The 21,363-nt window shown below is 37.5% G+C and overlaps 1 protein-coding gene and 1 pseudogene across 3 annotated transcripts in view; both read right to left on the bottom strand.

Moving 5' to 3' along the window:
* HNMT (histamine N-methyltransferase) overlaps positions 1-21,363 on the bottom strand; it is a 243,679-nt gene that overhangs the window by 205,928 nt on the left and 16,388 nt on the right. For all 3 annotated transcript variants that reach the window (XM_037848723.1, XM_037848726.1, XM_037848724.1), the window contains exon 3: positions 20,934-20,986. In XM_037848723.1, coding sequence (XP_037704651.1) covers positions 20,934-20,986 — 53 coding nt within the window. The remainder of the gene's footprint in view (positions 1-20,933; positions 20,987-21,363) is intronic.
* Positions 7,405-11,307, bottom strand: LOC119544474 (annotated as a pseudogene).

The raw sequence follows: 21,363 nt of genomic DNA, 5'->3' as shown, positions 1-21,363 counted from the left end.
GATAGATCTTTTCTAGTATGACAGCTAGTCTGAACATTTAGCACTTAGTTACAAGTATTTTCTGGAAATGTTCACCTGTACTATTCATTGTCCATCCAGTTACCCAAGCTTTGCTCCTTCTTTTATCCTCCTTCCCTGATTATCAAATTTTCCTACTAAATGTTTCTTTATTTTGTCTTTTCTATCCTGACTAGCAATGCCCTTGTTTGGACGCAAGTTCTCTCTCTTGGAATACTGCGATAATATCCTAAGTCAGCCCACCTGTGGTCCCATCTCTCTCAAAATATTACAACACTGACCATCTAAAGCTTTAAGCTAAAGAAGAACATTATTTCCTTGCTTAAAACCTTCTAATGACTTTGATCAACTGTTTCAAGTTCAGGCTCTTTGACTGAACATACACCACCATACTGCTTGTTTTCTTATTCTCATCTCTTACAATTTCATACTTTGAAATCTTGGGCTCCAGGTATCCCAAATTGTTCACCACAAGCACCTGCTCTTCAATTCTTTTTGTCCTTTGCCCATGCTTTTTCCTCCGCCTAATATACCTGCACTCCCCCCACTTCATCTGGCTAACTCCTATGCATCTTAAACTCGTACGTGACTATTAATCTCGGTGTTCTTTCCCTCAGAGCCTGGAAACAGCCTCGGAATCCTCCAGACAGTCACTATCCGTCAATTGACTGAAGTTGGCAACACAGCTAAAACCTACTTTTGTTCACTGATCTAAATTATTGCTTTACTTCACCAATTTGGCTCAATAACAAGGGCTTGCTTCCAATTAATTTGTTCAAAAAGGATCAACGACTCTAAAACACTAGACGGAACAACTGATCAGGCTTGATCATCAATCACAACAGCACTGGAGGGGTTAGCAGACCTTCTAGCACCTTGAGCCAGCAATAAAAGAGATTCAATCAAAAACCAAAGGGGAAGGAGACCAATTGTTCTTTCTCACCTAACTTCTGAGCAGGAGACACAACATTATGAACATGGTCCTTTAATAAGCATTAAGCACACCGGTCAAACTAACATGCCCCAAAAATAGTAGAAAAACTAGAATTGAATCAATCAAGTAATTCAGAAATTCTCAGCAAATTCAGGGATAAGGAATGTGGAAGCTGGCAGTTTGCTTTTACTGTGCATCACGAAACCTTGGGATTGTAACTTTTGAGGTTTCAGAGATGGCATTTAAAGGGAGCAAGAAAATACATGTTCATTTTATAGTCATTTCCCTTTCACATGTGGTCTTTCATGTGGTATTACTGGATCATAATTCTCACAGTTGTAGACTATTTATTTTTACTTATATTTTAAGCCAGTAGAAACATAAAAGTCAACAGTTATTTGGGTTAATTAAGGCCTTATTAAGAAGTGATATATTAAATAAAATCTGCGGTTGACTGTGATAAATGGAGAAATAATAATGATTAAACAACTCCTTTCCAATACAGTATTTTACTTTTTATTTCCTTTCCTTCCCTTCTCTTCCCTTCTCTTCTTTTCTTTCTCCCCAATTTGTGAAGCTCACAGTAAATGAATGTTTTCGGAGTCTGTGTATGTTATGATCATGTAAGTAACCTTCCCAGTTGACCAATGTGTGGAACTTATGCAAAATCAGGCAAATCCACAAAATATGCATCAGCATAAATCAATGGGTTATAGAACGTTTCATTTCAACACACAGTGTTTATTAAGGTATACACCAAAGTACAGTCAGTGATTATCATTGGGTTGTGGGGTCATAGGTTATTTTTAATCCTCCTCTGTTTGTGTATCCATAATTTGAAATGTTTCATTGAGTTTATTTGAATTCATTTTTAAATTTGTCCCCCAATTACAAAATCCTCTACCTCACCATCCCACTGAGAAAAAAAAAAATCTCTCTGCTAAAATATAGATGTAGATCTGAATAGATTCTATCTGTTCTTTTACATGCAAATGACCATCCTAAGGCATTTATAGTTAAATGTGGAACAATTCACATTATCAAAAATTTGGTATTTTGTTTATTTTAATTATTTAAACTCTCTACAATAATTACTTTTTAAAGGCCAGCATTATCTTCACCATTAATGTGCTAATTAAACATTTTTAAATAAATAGATCCTTTATAATGTAGAAATTGTTCTTTCACCTACTGGATGTCTTTTGATTTTATAAGGCATGGCTGCATTATAATAAATGATAGTATATTGAAGATGTGATCAACAGTAAATAACTTAGTTCATACGTGATGTTTATCTGGTGACTCAATGGACTGGTCTTCTAAGCTTGGACTATTCTGTTCTTGGTGAGCACAATACTAAAGGAGTCTGTAAAATAAAGTTTTTTTTGGCTGAAAAATATGAATGGGTAGGTAGATAGCAGATTGATTGGATGGATGATTAGGTGGATGAATGGATGCATGGCCAGACTGTGATGAGTTCAAATTAGAGGATTTCAGAGGTGACCAAGACAAAGGTTTGATCATTAGATGGCAGGAATGCATGAGCTATTTACTGGGGATACAGCTTTGCACTGGGAGTGGCAGCACTTAGAGCAGGAAACCTTCCAGAGGCCTAGCACAGGGGAGCCACCCAGCAGGGCTACAGGCGAACTCCCGAACTCCTGGGGAAGTGGGGAGGGGGAGAAGGGTGGACTCATGTTTCTAGGCAATATCACAGCATCAGCATGATGAGGAACCACTGGGCCAGAGAGCTCCAAGGACTAAAGCAGCATAGGACCCTACATGCAGAGCGTTCTCTTATCAATGGCAAGCCGATGTTGGTCAAAGTTTCATGGGATAGGCAAATCAGCTCAACTACAAATGGCTAAAAATCGCTTATTTGGGCGTTCTTTTTTTTACCATTATAAAATTTTATTATGTGATATGATTTACAAATATCATCCTTGTTGTACAGCCCGTTTGCTTGCAATGACTACAGTCAAGCTGTTCTCATTTTGCAATGAATCCTAGTAGGCAGCACAGGGCAGGAGCAGAAGCATCATAGTAACTTTCCTTGGCTCACAAGGATACGAGATACCAACAGCAGTTTAACACGTTCCAGTAACAATGTGCTTACATTATAGGGTCCTACAGGATACGGAAAACTTAATTCTTGCTGTGACACTCCTGGGTTTCCATCACCATTTAAAAGCTATTAGACAGGAGAGGAGGGGCAAGATGGCGGCATAGAGAAGAGTGGAAGCTAAGTAGTCCCCCGGAACAACTACAAAAAACCAGAAACAACTAGTAAATAATCCAGAATAACTGCAGGGGGACAAACGAGACCATCCACTCATCATACACCAACCTGAATTGGGAGGAATGCCCGAGAACACAGCATAAAATCTGTAAGTAAAACCAGCGGAACCAAGTCGTGAGACCCCCTCCCCCATAGCCCGAGCTGCAAAGCCTCCTGGTGCCAGAGAGAAGCTCTCTCCCAGCAAGCGAATATAGCTCAGCTGAGCTCCAACTGGGGTTTTAAGTAGCGAGTGTGAACTGCTCACTACAGGTATGCATCCCCAAAAACAGACAGAAGCTTTCGGTGATGACTGACCTGGGAGACCCGGAGGGTCGCCTTGGACTGGGTCTGAAGGGGACTGTTTCTTTTTTGGCTCAGTGGAGAAAGCCCCAGTCATTTTCAGTTTCCAGGGCTGTGACTCTGGGAAGGGTGGAGACAGCACAAGCAGAGAGTGAGACCATTGAAATGCTAATGACCTCCACCTGAGGGGTCTGTCTTCTCTAGGAGGAAAGGGGTGGGGCCCTTTCCATTCAGAACCAGACCCCAGAGCCTGGGGGAACACGGCCATACCTCCTCACACCAGTCAAGAATTATAGGCTAACAGGCATCACCTGCTGGGCAGAAAAGCACAGTGACCTGAGGCATCAAAGGGTGGAGCAATTTTCTAAGACACATCCTCAGGGAAACCAGATACTGAATATTTCTTCCCTCTGGGACCTGAGCCTGTTCTGGTCTGGGAAAACCTGATTTGGATAACCAAGGAAACCATGCCTAGACAACAGAAAATTACAACCTACACTAAGAAAAACAAAGTTATGGCCCAGACAAAGGAACAAATGTAACCTTCAACTGAGATACAGGAATTTAAACAACTAATGCTAAATCAGTTCAAAAAGTTTAGAGAAGATATTGCAAAAGAGATAGAGGCTGTAAAGGAAGCACTGGGCATGTATACAGCAGAAATCAAAAGTTCAAAAAAACAACTAGTAGAATCTATGGAAATGAAAGGCACAACACAAGAGATGAAAGACACAATGGAAACATACAACAGCAGATCTCAAGAGGCAGAAGAAAACACTCAGGAACTGGAGAACAAAACATCTGAAAGCCTACACGCAAAGGAGCAGATGGAGAAAAGAATGAAAAAATATGAGCAACGTCTCTGGGAACTCAAGGATGAAACAAAGTACAATAATGTACGTATCATTGGTGTCCCAGAAGGAGAAGAGAAGGGAAAGGGGGCAGAAGCAATAATAGAGGAAATAATTAATGAAAATTTCCCATCTCTTATGAAAGACATAAAAGTACAGATCCAAGAAGCGCAGCATACTCCAAACAGAAGAGATATGAATAGGCCTACGCCAAGACACTTAATAATCAGATTATCAAATGTCAAAGACAGAGAATCCTGAAAGCAGCAAGAGAAAAGCGATCCATTACATACAAAGGAAGCTTAATAAGACTATGTGCGGATCTCTCAGCAGAAACCATGGAGGCAAGAAGGAAGTGGTGTGATATATTTAAGATACTGAAAGAGAAAAACTGCCAACCAAGAATCCTGTATCCAGCAAAGTTGTCCTTCGAATATGAGGGAGAGCTCAAAATATTTTCTGACAAACAGACAATGAGAGACTTTGTGAACAAGACACCCGCCCTACAGGAAATACTAAAGGGAGCACTACAGGGTGATAAAAGACAGGAGTGTGTGGTTTGGAACACAATTTGGGGAGATGGTAGCACAACAATGTAAGTACACTGAACAAAGGTAACTATGAATACGGTTGAGAGAGGAAGGTGGGAGCATGTGAGACACCACAAGAGAGGAGGAAAAATAAAGACAGGGACTGTGTAACTTGGTGAAATCTAGAGTATTCAACAATTGTGATAAAATGTACAAATATGTTCTTTTACGAGAGAGAACAAGCACATGTCAACCTTGCAAGGTGTTAAAAATGGGGAGGCACTGGGGGAGGGATGCAATCAGCATAAACTAGAGACTGTAACTAATAGAATCATTGTACTATGCTTCCTTTAATGTAACAAAGGTGATATACCAAGGTGAATGCAGATAAGAGGGGGGGATAGGGGAGGCATGTTAGACACTTGACATTGGTGGTATTGTCTGATTCTTTATTCTTCTTTGATTTAAGGTTATTTTTCCTTTTGCTGCTTCCTAGCTGTCTTTTTTTTTCCTCTTTCTTTTGCCTCTCTACCTTCTTTGACTCTCCCTCCTGCCTTGTGGAAGAAATGTAGATGCTCTTACATAGACAGTGGTAAAGGTGGTGAACACATAAATGTATGACTATGCAGAAAACCATCGATTATTTACTTGGGATGGAATGTATGGTGAGTGAACAAAACCATATTTAAAAAAAATGGGTTGATGACAAAACCTCGAGGGCAATATACTGAGTGAAATAAGTCAGACACATTAGGACAATTATTGCAGGGTCTCACTGATAGGAAGTAATTATAATATGTAAACTCATAGACATGAAATATAAGGTACCAAGATATATGACGAGGCTTAAGAATGGGGAGTGGTTGCTTAGTATGAGCAGAATGTTCAATTAGGATGAACTTAAATGTTTGGAAATGAACAGGGGTGTTGGTAGCAAGATGTGAGAATAACTAACAGCGCCAAATGGTGTGTGAATGAGGTGGAAAGGGGAAGCTCAGAGTCATATATGTTACCAGAGGGAAAGTTGGAGGTCAAAAGATGGGAATGTATAAAACTGAATCCTATGGTGGGCAATGTCCATGATCAACTGTACAAATACTAGAAATCACTTCCATGAACCAGAACAAATGTATGACAATACAATTAGAAGTTAATAATAGAGGGGCATATAGGGAAGAACTATATACCTATTACAAACTATATACTACAGTTAGTAGTATTTCAACATTTTTTCATAAACAGTAACAAATGTACTATATCAATACTACGAGTCAACAATTGAGGGGGGTTGGTTAGGGATAGGGGAGGATTAGAGTTTCCTTTTTTTTTTTTTTTTTCATCTTTCACTTTATTTCTTGTCTGGAGTAATGAAAAGTTTCTAAAAATTGAACAAAAATTAAGTGTGATGGATGCACAGCTGTATGAGGGTACCCAGGGGCAAGTGATTATACACTTTGGATCTTTGGATAATTGTATGGTATCTGAACAATCTCAATAAAAATGAAAAAAAAAAAAAAAAGCTCTTAGACAAACAAGCTATGTGCTTCCATTCAAGGAAATGTTTATGAACATCAGTTGAAGTTCTTTAACCAAACTGTTTCAGGAAGGCCACATCCTTATAAGGTGGGGGCAGAAGGTAGTTTTAGCACCCAGGTGTCCTGAGTAAAACCCTCTTTACACATATATCCCTGCAAAATGTACTTAATTAAAAACAACAATAAATATACAAAGCTCAAGGGGACTCTCTGACTCCCTTATAATTAAAATTAATTTTAAAACCATAAAAGCTGATTACTAAATTGAAATATCTGCCCCCTGGTTTTCAAAACATGTTATTTCATAGAAATTTCCTAATACCAAAAATATTACACATTTGAGCATTTGAGACTGTCTCCCAAATAAAAGAAGGTTCTTTCAGTTCCTCGGGTCAACCTTTCTTCAGAGACAAACAAATAAGAAACAAATCATATTATATAGCACCTACATAGAAAAATTTCTTTTACAATAACAACTATGTAAATTACATTTAGTTTAGCAACTCAGTTTATGTTGACAACTTTAGATAATTATTAGGAGGCTACTGGTGATTGAATCATGCCCCTACAAAAGGCATATCTGGGTCCGAACCCCTCATCCTGCGGGTATAAACCCATTTGTAGATAGGATCTTTGAAGATGTTAGTAGTTAAGGTGTGCCCAAACTGAATGAGGGCAAGCCTTACTCCAATATGGCTCAAGTCCTTACAAGTAAAGGAAGTTGAACACAGAAAGAGAGGCCACAGGGAGCTGACAGAAGCTGGAAATTAACGGAATCTGGAAGAGAAAGGAGAAGATGCCACCACGTGTACTGCTGTGTGTTGGAAAAGCCAAGGAACCCCCAACTTTACCAGCCAGCCAGAAGGTACCAACCCTGGGAGGAAGCAAGTCTTCTAGCCTCTAAAATTGTGAGCAATAAATTCCTGTTGTTAAGCCAACCCAATATATGGTATTTGTTTTAGCAGCTAGCAAATAACAACAGACAGTGCATTACTTCAAAAAACCAACAGACGGACAGAAGATACTTTAACCCTTGATTAAGGACAAAATGTCTGATTTCTTTTTTTTGAAGATACTCCATTTGTAAATTCAAATTTGGTTAGCCCTTTTTAATCCTTTTGCTCAATAGTTTGAACACTTTCATTTTCTTCTTTTTGTAGAGCCTCTGAGATTCTTCTCTCTCACGCTCTTGTCTCAAATTCTTGTTTCTTAGCAGTACACTTAGCTCGTACCTGTTATTATTATTCTTGTGCTTTTTAATTTGATGTTTTCTTTTTATATTTCTTTGAAGTAGCAATGAAGTTTACTGTTTCACTACTTTGTCTTGCTGGTAGAGGCTGGTCAATGCGACATTTTCTTCAGGAAGCCTGATCAACACTACTTTGTTCTGGCAAACGTTGGTCAACTTGTTCTTCTGACAAAGTTTGGTCAACTTTTTAAAGTTGCTTTCTAAGCCTTTCCTCTTCAGCTAAATAGAGGTGTTTCAGATGATCTGGGTATCAATCTGTGACTTGGGATTCTCGTAAGGTTTGAGAATTTTTTTGTCTTTCATGGCAATTTATTGTAATTTTGCTGAATCTTCAGTTTTCTGTTTTCTTTGAAATGCAAAGCCTTGCTCCTGGCGGATGCTCTCCGCATGGACCTTCAGATGGTTAGGATGCCATGTCTTCTGTTTCACGTTCTTATCCATGAACTTAACTGGAGAAACTCCTTGGTCACTCGCCCCAAACTTCCTGCTTGCCCCTTTGATGCCAGCCTTATTGGCATCAGGGCAGACTCTGGGCTATCTTGAAAACAACTGGATCTGTAAGAATTTGAGTTTGGCACTGTGCTACAGAAATGAGAACAGGCCAGTACACAGAGACCAACTTCAGCTCATTTACATAGCACAGACCACCTGAAAACTACTGACAAAATAATGTCTTTAATGACTAGGAGAAACAACTGTGTAGTAAAGAGGGGAGACCCCACTTGCAAAACTGATATTCCAGATGGCCTGCAATGACATGAAAGCAGTCTGTTTAAAGGACAGGTTATACAGATAGGCTGGAAGGAAACTCTAGAAGAAGTCCTGCCAGGCCCTTCACTTAGCTGGTACATTGTGTGAAAACCTATTCTTAAGCCGTGTCTTTAAACTGAATATACGTTTCTACTTGTGTTAATGATGGACATACATACCTGCCCTCCAAGATCCGAACACAATCAAGGGATAAAGTGAGGGTGGTTTTGTAAATTCTTACTCCATGGTTTTTTGGTTCCTGTAACACTACATCTAGTGCATACTCATTTCGCCTGTGCATATTTTTAGGCAGACAAAGGGACTATGAGTGTGATACATGTGTTAATGCTTCTATCTTAAATTATTCTGAATACTATACAATAATAACTCTTGCTTGATACTATACAGAGACTGGGAATAGAACTTCATGAGATGGTTACTGGGATATCAAATCTTTCATTATTCTCATAATAAGAAAAATATTGACTTTACCAGCTAAAGCCAAATGACCCAATCCTTCTCATTTTCCTCTTTAGAATTAACAAATTTCTGCATAATTTTAATCTAGTATCTGTGGTGGATTGAATCATGTCCCCCATAAAGACATGGTTAAGTCCTAACACCTGGCACCATGTGTAACAATAGAATTAATTTTAGCTTTCACACAAAATGGGAGAAATGGAACTTACTAAACAAAAGGCTGCAAAACTAGCTCAAACTAGCTCTGCGGTTAAGAGGGGAGGAAAGGGGGGGAAGGAAAGGGCCTCTGACACAATCCTAGGATTGGCGCCAGTTCCTTATATGGGTAAACATGGGTGAGGGCCAGGGTCGCCAGAATGTAGGAAACGGGACTTGCGCAGCTTAGTCGGCTCTCTCGGATAAGCTGTACCCTCTGGAGTACCCAGCCAATGGGGAAACAGGGGAGGGACCTGTATGTTAGGCTTAGGAAATAAACTGTGCAGTTTTCTATTGTTCGGAGCACCAGCCACTGCATTTTGGTTGCGCACCCATACTTGCAAGAGCGTGAATAAATTCTTTTCTTCTCCACAATTGGGTAAGCATTTATTCTCTTTCAGGTACAGCTTTCTTTCTAAACCATGGATGGAACTCATTTGTAAACAGGAGCTTCAAAGACAGTATTAAGTTGAGGCAAAACTGAATAAGAGTGGGCTACAACCCAGTATGACTGAAGTCCTTAAGCAGAGTGGAAGCCAGAGGAGCAGGCAGAAAGAGACACTGCATTGTGAGGGAGGCAGAGAATGAGCCACTGCCAGAAGGCTACAGGCCAGAGAAGGCATGGTTACAGATAGCTTGGTTTTGGATCCCTGGCCTCCAAAACTGTGAGACAGTGAATTCTGACTAGTTAGGCCAGCTAGCTGTGGTGTCTGTTTTGGCAGCTCTGGCAGACTAAGACAGCATCTAAGGCTCTCCTGACTTCATTTCCTTATCTATAAAATGGGAAAACTGAACTCCTATTTACTCCTTATGCCATGGGATAACTTATAAAAATCATTTTTGTGATTTTTTTTCTTTCATTTATGTTTCTTACATCAAACAATCTTCAACCATAAAATCAGAGCAACTAGTTGTTACGGTTAATTTGCTCAAAAACTTAGGGCCAATGGTTAATTGTACAGGTTTTGAGACACCCAAAGAAAGTACCAAAAATTATTTGATCAGTGCCAGGGAATTTTACATATTACACATGATTTTCTTTCAATCATCTACTAAGGAAATATCTAAAATGGGTTTGTAGAGATGAATTTTTAAAAAGTTAATAGGCACACTGAAAATTGCTAATATTCATTAACAATGAACATTAAAATGACAATAAGACACCACTTTATGTTTACTGGACGGGCAAAATATTAGAAAGCTGACAAGGATATGCAGATACAAGAAACCCCATTGAGGCTACTGAGACTGTAGACTGGCGCAGCATTATGAAGGCTAACTTGGTAATATTTAGTCAAATTAAATATATTTTTAACCCATGACCCAGGTTTCTGAATTTGGAATAGATACATAATCCAAAGTAATCTTCACACAGGCCTATAAGGAAATATTGTAACATGATGTTCACTACACCATTAGTTAAGATGGAAGAGAATTAGAAGTAGAAGCAAACTGAAGAACAGAAAAATTGTTGAGATGGAATACTCTTTACCACCCTGAAAAAATGAATCAAATGCACACCTAATAACATATATGGATCGAAGTATAGAACCAGTGAAAAAAAGCATGCAAATACGCACTATACATCATACAATATTATTTACATAGATTAAATAAATATATTATGCACACAAAATAACAATATACATATTTCAAGAACCGCTATTAAAAAGAGAAATATTGGACGCAGTTATTAAAATACAATAGTTGCCTATGCAGAGATGAGAGAAAATAGTGGGATATGGAGAGTTTTTAAAAAGAAAATTAATTGATCAAAGAATTAAAAACATACAATAAAGAAGAAAATTAAAAATTTACAGATCAGTAAGGGGAAAAAGACACGTAACATATTAAGTGTGATAAAATATTACAATACCATGATGGAATTCTGTACAGCAAACAACAAAGGTACAAACGAGGAAGCACTGGCTTTAGAGAGAAAAGCAGAGAGAGCAGGCCCAAGGAAGAGGGCAGAATAGTTGAGGATGTAACAACTGGGTTGTTCTGTACATCCTTCAGTTAACTCTGTGACAGGTTTTGGATCTCTTACTCTAGAGTCTAGAACTTTCTCTACCATTATCATGTGTAACTGGCAGTTTCTGTAGCTATTTATGAAGTTTTGTAATAGAAGGAAAAGACCAGGGATTTTAAGGCAAATTAAGACCTGATCTAGGAACTCACCTCCATCTTCTATGCATCTCAGACCAGCTGCGCCCCAAGACAGCTGAGCCTCAGCTTCTCCACTTATAAATGAAGCCCCACAGATTACTGAAAGAACAGTATGTGTTAACATATGTGAAGTGCCTGGTGATACGCCTAAAATACAACAGGACTTCAACAAAGCTTAGCTCCTATGTGATTCCACTTCTACAATCTACAGTACAAAGGTGGTTTATGTTATTATTACAAGGTATGAAGGTGAAATCTTTGGTTGAAGAATATTGATCAGTGACCATTTGGAAGCTACCCAGTCATTTGAACATTAATTAAAAATTAATAAATTCTATTTTAAACAAAAGTTGTGTTCTAATGGGCTGGATTGTGGGTTATTTCTTTTCTCTTTCACCCCTTTGTGATTTTCTGTCAAACAGAAAATGCTGTTTGATTTAGACAGGTAAAAGGAAACTAAAGTACTTAAATCTCCTTCCTTGGAAATCTCTTCCATTTATATCACCTTTCTCTCAAATCTGCCTCAACTGCAGACTGACTTTTCATGTCTCCTCTCTGGGGTACATGGAGAGATTTACTTAATTGTCAAGTCAAATATTTTTATGGTTATGATATCCTGTTTTCACACAAGTCATATTTTAAATGTATCATGTGACATTTAAACAAGGACATATAATTGAAATTCCAGACAGTGTAAGTACTTTTATAAAAAGTTTAAAAATAAGGAAAAGGGAGGGTCTCATCTAGAAAATTTTTCTCCACTCCCTACTTCAAGGAAATATTTAATTAGATAGCAGAAGAATGTTGCATTTTTATTTGAAATCTGAGGACATTTAATTAAAAATGAAAAAAATGTATGAAAAGGAAAAATTACTCTACAGAGAGACAAAACTGATCTCAAACTCCATATTCATCAGCATTATCTTGTGGCAATTTGTTACCCTCTCCAACTTTAAATTACATATCCCTAAATCGGGGACAATATAGTCTATATTATAGGGTCATTGTGAAGATTAGAGACATTACATAGAGATACTTTATCACAGTTCGTAACAGATAGTAATTACTCAGTAAGTTGAAACTATTATACATTGATTCAACAAATATGTTTGAGACCATTCTAAACGCTGAGTTCTTATCATTGGAGATACCCAGCAGTAAATAAAACAGACCAAAAAACAAAATAAAACACACACAACAGCACCCAACCTTCATGGATCATGATAGTCCCAGGGACAAAAACAAAGCAGAGGGGAAGCCGTGCAGGAGGTGGGGCTGCAATTTTCAATTAGGTGGACAAGTAAGCTTCATGGAAAAAGGTGACATTTAAGAAAAGGCCAAAGGAGAGGAATGAAGGGAAATGCCTTTCTAAATGGGCAGCCATAAGTTACTGGTGAAACAGCCCCACAATAAAACGACAACTCAGAGAGTGCTCATCATGTATTCGTGACATCTTGCTTGTCCTTCTGTTCATATAAAATGAAACACAAATCCCAGCTTGAGAGCCCTGGGGCTTTCCCAAAGGAGAAAATCTGCAGGTCAAGAAAATGGAGAATTAAAAACTGCAGAGGCATCTCCTGCCATTTGATTTCAGTCCCTCCTTGCTTCATTTCTCACATCAAAACATGTGTGAATTCTTTAGATTATCAGCAGGAAAAATTTTATTCTATTACATGTTGCATTAAGATTACTATCTTCCTTGTTCTGTCTACTAGATTATCAGGCAAAAAAAAAAAAATTGTTTCTAGGGAGAAAGATAGTCTGGATAACTCCGTGCTTGGTGATAAAAAATAATTTCAGCTTTGGATTTGCAATGAGTGTAAGAACAATCTGATTTGGAGCTGCAGTGTGAAAGACAGAAGATTCTTAACATGCCCCCCCCTTGTCTCTATCTTGTCCTTCCCCCTCCTCACACCTCCAGTGCCTCAGCACTGAAGCAGTTCTGTCAGTACGGAAAGCTGAGAGAATATTAAAATAGCTGTAGGGTCTCAGGGAGAGAATTATAAATATAAATTTTGAGTCAAAGGGGCATTGCCATTTGCTCTTCTGTATCTTCTGACCCTTGGCCTGAGATAGCTACAGCCAGAATGCTTTGTACCTGCAGGAAGCCAAAAAAATCCATGCTACCAAAATGTTCTGCGAAATATAAACTTAGAGAAAATACCCCAAATGGTGCTGAGCACAGAAGTCTAGAGATACTTGATCGACAGCTCAGTAAAGTCTGAATTCTGCCTTACTATTTAACTTATAAATTTTAACCTAATATAGATACTTGAATGCAACTTCAGCATGTATGTAGAAGGAGGGTGAATTCTATACACACAATATTTCAATGTTTAAAATGTTCTGTTTCACTTTTTCCCAGTTTCTTAATGAAATACTAACTTTCCAACTTTCTTTATGCCCAAAGACAGGTTTTATAAGATGAAACTACTTGAACTGGCAAAGGAGTCCAAGATGATTATGTGGTGACTGTGACTGCATTAATACAAGGACAACACTCACTCTCCCCATTTCGTTTAGTGCAACGATAGAGTTTAAAACAAACCTTGCTGAAGGAAATTATAGGTCATTTATCCCCTAGTGTGAGTAAAGAATCTGAGAGCCTGCTGTCCTTGTGGAGTAAGGAGGAAGAAATAATCGACAGAAAACAAATATCTCAAAGAACAGACCCGGCACAATGCCCACCCATTTCACCAAAAGAACCCTCGCCCTCATCATGGCTAATGAGTGCCCCTGAATCTACAGGTACTGAAGAAAAGTATGTGCACAGATAGAATACTATTCCAGGTCAATCAAAATCTGCCAAAGCAGAACTGTCATGAAAACCCATGTACCAGAGCAGTCCTCTGGATGTCAAACAGCTGAAGGAGATGTCGAGGAAAGCCAGCGAGTCTCATCTTTACTGTCATCACACATTTATAAAATTATGCTTTTAACTGGGTTTATTTTTCTTGTCCCTGACTGCAAAAGTAATGCTTTCATTGTAGAAAACTTGAGTCATAAGAAAAGATATAAAGTAGAAGATAAAACAAACATATTTTTACTGCTAGAGAAAACCAAAAGTTAACATCTTGGTTTATTTCTTACTAACCCTTTTGTTCCTTTGAGCAAATCATTGTCTTTAGCCTACCTTGGTGCGATCATCATGTAATAGGGACTATATTCTACTTTTTAAACTTGAGAGTTAAGGCATGAATATATCAAAATTTATTTGAAAGTCTCATATGTAGTAGCTGCATAATATTCCTTTATATGAATATGTGGAATAATTGATTTAATTATTGACCTTTAAAATTAATATAAACACATGCTTATATATATGGAAATATATATTTATATGTAATTTTATACATACTTACATAGTTTTAAATATATACACTTTTATATATATATACTTATGAAGAGCCAACAATACACCATATATTTTTATGCAACAATCTAGGACTAGAATTAATGGTTCGAATGAGACTCTTGATCTATGCTGATATTACACACATGCGTATCCAAACCTAAGGGCAAGGGTGCCACTGATCATAAAGGATGCAGGCCTTAGAAGAATGTAACTAAGGTCCTAGAGGCCCCCTGGGCAGGTACAACCAGTTCAATTGCTGGAGACTTTGAAGGTGAAGAGAGGGGAATTCAGGATGAAGCAGAAGCTGGAGCAGTAAAGGGACAGCAGAGAGGGGCTATTTACCAAGTATTTCAATATTTTAGCAAACAGCATGGCCAGGCTAATGTGTCATCAGATGGGTATCAGAACTGTTGATGATATATAATGCTAAATTACTTTTAGGAAAATTTGGTTCATTTTATAGCCTTATTTTATGTACACAAAATCTGTATCACCATAACCTTATCAGTATCTCATATTATGGGCTTTTAAAATCTTCTTAAATTGTTGTCAGTTAAAACGTGAACTTTTCCTCAGACTGCCTATATTTTGTTTTAAAGATATTCTTAGCTCACTAATCAAATAGTTTCCACAATTTCTTTTAGTTTGTTATTGTTAATAGAAACAAAACTACAGGAGACCCTGGACATTGACCCCAAACTCTGTAATCCCCAAATCCACTGTTGCATATAACACGAGGTTCACCATCTATGAAACGAAGATAGTAACAGACCCCCTATGCCATGGTTGCATCAGTGTGAGGATTAAATGACCAAGTTTTCTTTAATAGTGCATGTTTGGATGAAGTATATATATTAAGAGACTGGTTCCCAAACTGGTGTAAGAACTGGCAAGATTAAAACTTGTCCCACTGAAAAAGAACAGATAACCACATGCCATGGACTTTCAAGCAGGTTGTAAATAATCAAAACTATGAATGAAAACCACACAAATGTTAAAGAAAGAATGAGGAGTATCTACCATATTGCTTTTTATGTATTTTACCTGTTTCAGGCCATTACTGCATTCTTATTAATTCAAAGTTTAAAGGTTTTACAACTGAATTTATTTGCTTCTCTAAGTATACAGTCATTTAGTCTGCAAATAATGACAGTTTTGTCTTCACTGGGCTCATTATCCTTTGTTTTCCTGTTTCAAGCTTTACTGCATTAGCCAGAATGATCTTGTTTATTCTGCTTTTAATGCCAATGACTCCTGTTTTGTGGCATTATGTTCGGTTCTGTAATGTATCTGTCTTTAACAATTCTTCCATGTTCACTGAAAGTTTTAAATACAATACAATGGGGTAAACTATTTTGGTGGATTAAATACGGAGAATAGTTTATTTTTAAATCACAGTCATGAGTGCCTTTAAGAATACTTTATATACGAGGCCCCAAATTATGGCTATGTGAAACAGATGGTCCTGAATCCAGTAGATTAGTATATTGCTGGAGTCCATCTCTCTCTCTAGTAATGGATAATTGCTACAAAGCTGCACATGAGTAAAACCGTTCTTAATCAGTCTGTTATAAACAATTAAAATCTGGACTTAAAAATTATCTGCATGGCTAGAAGCCCCATTTAAATTCCATTTCCTCAATACAACCAACCATGGCAATGATCACACCACTAGAGAAATGTCTACTGCTTTTACAAGGTTACTCATAAAACCATAGATTCTTAGGGCTGAAGTTGATTTCACTGGCACAAACACCCAAGAAACTCTTTTTTCTGGGCAAAACATACCCAAATTCCCTATATTTTCCAAATCATCCCTAACCTTATCGACAAAGACTGTTGCCTTAATCTGGACCATTGCATAACATTAACGTTCACTTCCTACCACCTCTTGACTTCTATCTAAACTTGACACACTGGCTCTTCCAGTTCCTGCTCTAATTATATTCATTCTACCTCTGCCCATTAGCTTAGAGCTTTAAACTTCTGCATCACCTCACCTTATCATTACTGAAAGCAGATGAGATTAATATTATAAAATTAGGTGTTCAAATAGCTAGTCATTACTAAGTACCTGATCTCTCCTTTCCCAAGCCAATAATTAACTTGTATGCTGGTTTAGTGCAACCTGCTTGACTGGTCTGGTGCCAACAGATCTGAACTTTGTTCAGTCTTAATGGTCCTCTGATTTCTTATTTATAAAAACGGGGTGTTGACAACCTCCAAGCGCTCTTCTACTTTTTATTCTCTATATGAAGGTTCATATCCATACGCAGAACAAAACAACCTAACTGCTTTCAACGTATGTCAGCAAAATTATTATAGAAGACATTATGAGAAGGTTTATATCAGCTGCATTTCACATATGAGTTGCTTTAATGGATTAAAACATTAGCTATAAGCATGTATTCAATTATATTAAATATGGTATAGAAACTGTGTTGGAACACAATAGCTTAACAAGAAAAAGTAGAAAGCTGAATAAAAGATTATTTGAGATTTGAATTATAATCCTGCCTAAACCATATAAAACTTTCTGGCATTTGAACATAACAATTGAACAGCAGGGTAGATAAAAAGCTTCTCTTTTAAGCAGAGCCCAGAGTAAGGAGAACACATTGCCCATTATTGCCTTCTGGAACATTTTTCTAGGCATAAATGCATGTACTGTAAATGAATACAGCTTTCTCTTTTACCAAAAAGGAAACGGGTTTTTATCCTTGCACCATCTAGCAGACAGACAACACTCATTAAAAGTTCAATGATAATGAAACTTAGTTGGGTGGTTTTATTTCAGGAAGCATCAATGTTGAAGATGGACCAAAAGCATATTTTATGAAACTTAGAATACAATGCAGTTACTCTCAACACCTAAAAACACTGCTGAAGTTAACATGATATGAATGTATCAGGACCCTAAATAAAGCAATCCTGGCTTCTCCTTCTGTTTCATTAAAACACATGTACACAAATTCATGCACATATATATATGTGTGCATGTACAACTTTATATTTCCTAGTTTGGGCTCTTTAAAAACTACAGCTACTATATTTTTGTTTATGGTTTGGTTTCCTCCTAATTTCTTCTTTTTTTCAGGCCACATATTTCATATATTTTCCTATCATAAGAACTTATAATCTATGGATAATCAGTCCTGCCTATCGTATTTTTTGATGTGGGTGATTAAAGACTACATGAAAAAAGAATTTCATCAATTTCCTTTCTTTTGAACTGCTTAGAGCCCTAACTTGGCTTCTGAACCAAGTTGTGAAACATCTTTTTCAAAAACTTTGCATTCCCTCTGAAACTGGAATCTCTGTACACATAAATATCAGCCTCTAAAGAAGAGGGGCAAAAGATAGAAAGGGTGTGTGCTGGTTTGTATATTTATGTCCCCCAAAAAAAGCCATATTTTTTAATGCATTCTTGTGGGGGCAGACATATTAGTGTGGATTGGGTTGGAACCTATTTGTTCAGTGTCTGCAGAGATGTGACCAACCTAACTGAAGGTGATAACACTGATTGGATAATTTCCATGAAGGTGTGGCCCCGCCCATTCAGTGTGGGCCTTGTTTAGTTTACTGGAGCACTATATAAACTCAGACAGAAGGAGCTCATAGGGAATTGGAGCTGAGACAGACATTTTGAAGATGGCCATTGGAAGTTGATGCAAATATTTTGGAGGACGCCATTTTGAAACGCAACCTGGGATCAAACAGATGCCAACCACGTGACTTCCCAGCTAACAGTGGTTTTCCCAGATGCCACTGGCCATCCTCCAGTGAATGTACCCTTTGTTGATGGACACTTTATGGCCTTAAGACTGTAACTGTAATTAAATAAACCCCTTTTATAAAAGCCAGTCCATCTCTGGTATTTTGCATTCTGGCAGCATTAGCAAAACAGAACAGGGTGCTTATCCCCTACCTATGCTTCTGAAGAGAAAACCAAGTAGGGCCCTAAGACACGTGAGCATTAAGTGCTAAAGAGCAGCAATTTCATTTAGGGTGGTTTTTGGTTTGTTTGCTTTTGGTATTTTTCCCAGTGTGGTAGGGAAAAGTGGTTGCACTTTTATGAGTGAAGAGACAATATTTGCTCTACAGGTGTCCAGGCAACTAAGAAGAGACCATCTGGGAAGTGAAACCAGAGAGACCCCAAGAAATGCATTATGGGAACTGAGCACAAAATACTGGACAGGACCAGTGGCCTCATTTGCTAGGCACTGGAGTCAGTGACTGATTTGGGAGAATACTCAAGCCAAGGGTATTAAAGAAGAACTCAAGCCCAGTGAAGTGGGTTATCCACCTCCCATTAAAAAAACACTGCTCTTTCATACCAAGGGCACCTAGACCTAGAGATTAAAATGTATCACTTTTGATTTCATGTTGCTTCCTGGACAGTGAAACCCAAGTATCCATAGGTTGTACTTCTTTTGGAGTTCTTATGTTTCTGACACATTTCTTCTGAAGATGACCTTAAAGGGTAGCCATATTCCCTCCAAGGCAGAGCCTGTTAATAACACAATGTTAGGGCTCAGTCAGAAGAACTCCTCATGTTCATCCCTGTGTTTGAAGAAGTTCTCTATATTAGCTCTTATCTGCTCCTTTCTGTAACGTATCACCGTGCAGGCCAAATGTTCCTTTCTCTAGATAGCTTATAAGCATCTGGATAAATCTACATTAGAAATTCAATTAACTTTATATTAAAAGGTCAATTAACTTGGCCATGCTAGAGATTGATTTTAATTATTTTTCCTTGTAGGCCTTCTCTTGTCCAAGCACAAGTGACACTATCGAATGACAGGCAGACTGCCTGTTGGGTTTCCTGAAACTTATATGCAAAACACACTGGGGATACTTGTCTTGGTTAAATTAATTAGTAGGACATTCTTTGGACAATTCGTCACTATTAAACCTTTAGACCTAAAATGTCATAATCAATAATAGAGCATTTTAACTTAAATACTCTCTGTAATATGATTCATGGCAATATCCTTCATTATTTGTCCTTGTTGCTTTCTGTTTTCTTGGTGAAAGATGACAGTAAACTGATTATAAGGATTTGTCCTTATTACATTATATCACAGTACATTTTATGCAAAATGAAAAATTAATGATATTAAAACCTGGCTATCCCATTAGAAGGGATTTGTGGTCATTTTAGTGCTAAACTAGACTACAGTTCAACTCATTTGTGTGGCAATACATGTGTAGGTATATGAATTTAATATCACTCAGTCAAAAGAAAATAATGAACATACATATAAATAATATTTATTAATATATTTTATATATTAATGTATTAAACCTTTAGATGACTAGCAATTTAAAAATTAAAATTAAAAAAAAAAATGCTACTCATGAGTTTGATATGAGGCAAGATACCAAGATGAAACTTTGTTGTTGTTTTATTTTTACAGGAGCGAGCAGCTTTCACCTAACAGGGTCTGTAATGATGTGTGCTAGACACTTTATAAGTATTATCTATATAATTCTCACACAACCCTATGAGATAAAATTCACTGATACCATTTCCTAATGAGCAAACTGAAGCTTACATTTCAGAATAAGAAACTACCCCCATGTCAATCTGCCTTTTCAAACTTTCCATTTTCCCTTAGGAAAAAATCCCTGGCTTTGAGATTAGTAAGACCAAGAAATACTTATCAAAGGGGGTTTGAGAATGTTTTGAATGCTTAGAGTGCAGTTTTAGAACTGAACCAGAGGAAGAGAATGGTTTACGCCACTGCCAACTCAAAGAGTGGTTCCACCACAGTTTAAATCAACTATGTCATTAAGCACATATTTTTCTATAGTGAGACTTCTCAATGAAGGAAGCTGTGTTGATTTATATTTATATCAGTGCACACTCCTAATCAGCTCATGGATGAACAACAATTTGCAGACCAGCAGTCAGTCCCTGGACCAAGTTTTGAGTAACCCTGGCTTAGGCAACCTCTCACGAGATTTTCCTTTTCCACAAACATATAAATCATTTTGGATAAAAGTTATCTTCAAAGTTATCCAATGTGTTTCCATTTAGACAAAAGAATAAGGCAGCCACATCTCTTATCCATATCACAGGTAGAAATGAAGTCTGATGTCTTAAACACTATAAATCTACGGGGTTATTAATCTTAGTTGAAGTTGTACTGCTCTTGCTAGGTTTAATACGATGATCTCTTTCAAAAGAAAAGGAAAACAGCTTTCCTGAAAAATTAACAATATTCCCTTCAAACAGCATGACGTTTCGAGTGAAACACAATTTTTTAAAGAATGTTATTCGTACCTGCACCTCCGCCTATGCTTAGAATCCTAATTTCTGATTTTGTGTTTCCAATCCTGAAAAAAAAAAATTACATAGCTTGAGAAAAATGTGCTAAGCACTCTGTTAAATTACTATGAACAAAAACCAGGCCAACATGAAAGTGGATATATTACTTTCTTTAGACTATCATTAGAGTTAGGGTGGGTGGTAGAGAGAGCATGGCCAGTGATGTCTTCTGAAGAATTATCATCACAAAGTTAATGGTCACAACTAGGAGAATAGAGTCTAGCACCCAAAGGTATTGCAGAGAGTTGGAAGAGGCTTGGCCCATAAGGCATGGGAGTAAGACAAATTCACAAAGGAGAGAGAAGGAAAGCAACCAGGTCAGAGAGGTTCTAGGTGAATTACCGAAGGTGAAAACCACTCAGTGTACAAGGTAGCAGAGTGGACT

This window comes from Choloepus didactylus, chromosome 9, assembly GCF_015220235.1.
Source record: "Choloepus didactylus isolate mChoDid1 chromosome 9, mChoDid1.pri, whole genome shotgun sequence".
Lineage (NCBI taxonomy): Eukaryota > Metazoa > Chordata > Mammalia > Pilosa > Megalonychidae > Choloepus > Choloepus didactylus.
This window is presented reverse-complemented; position numbering and strand designations above follow the sequence as displayed.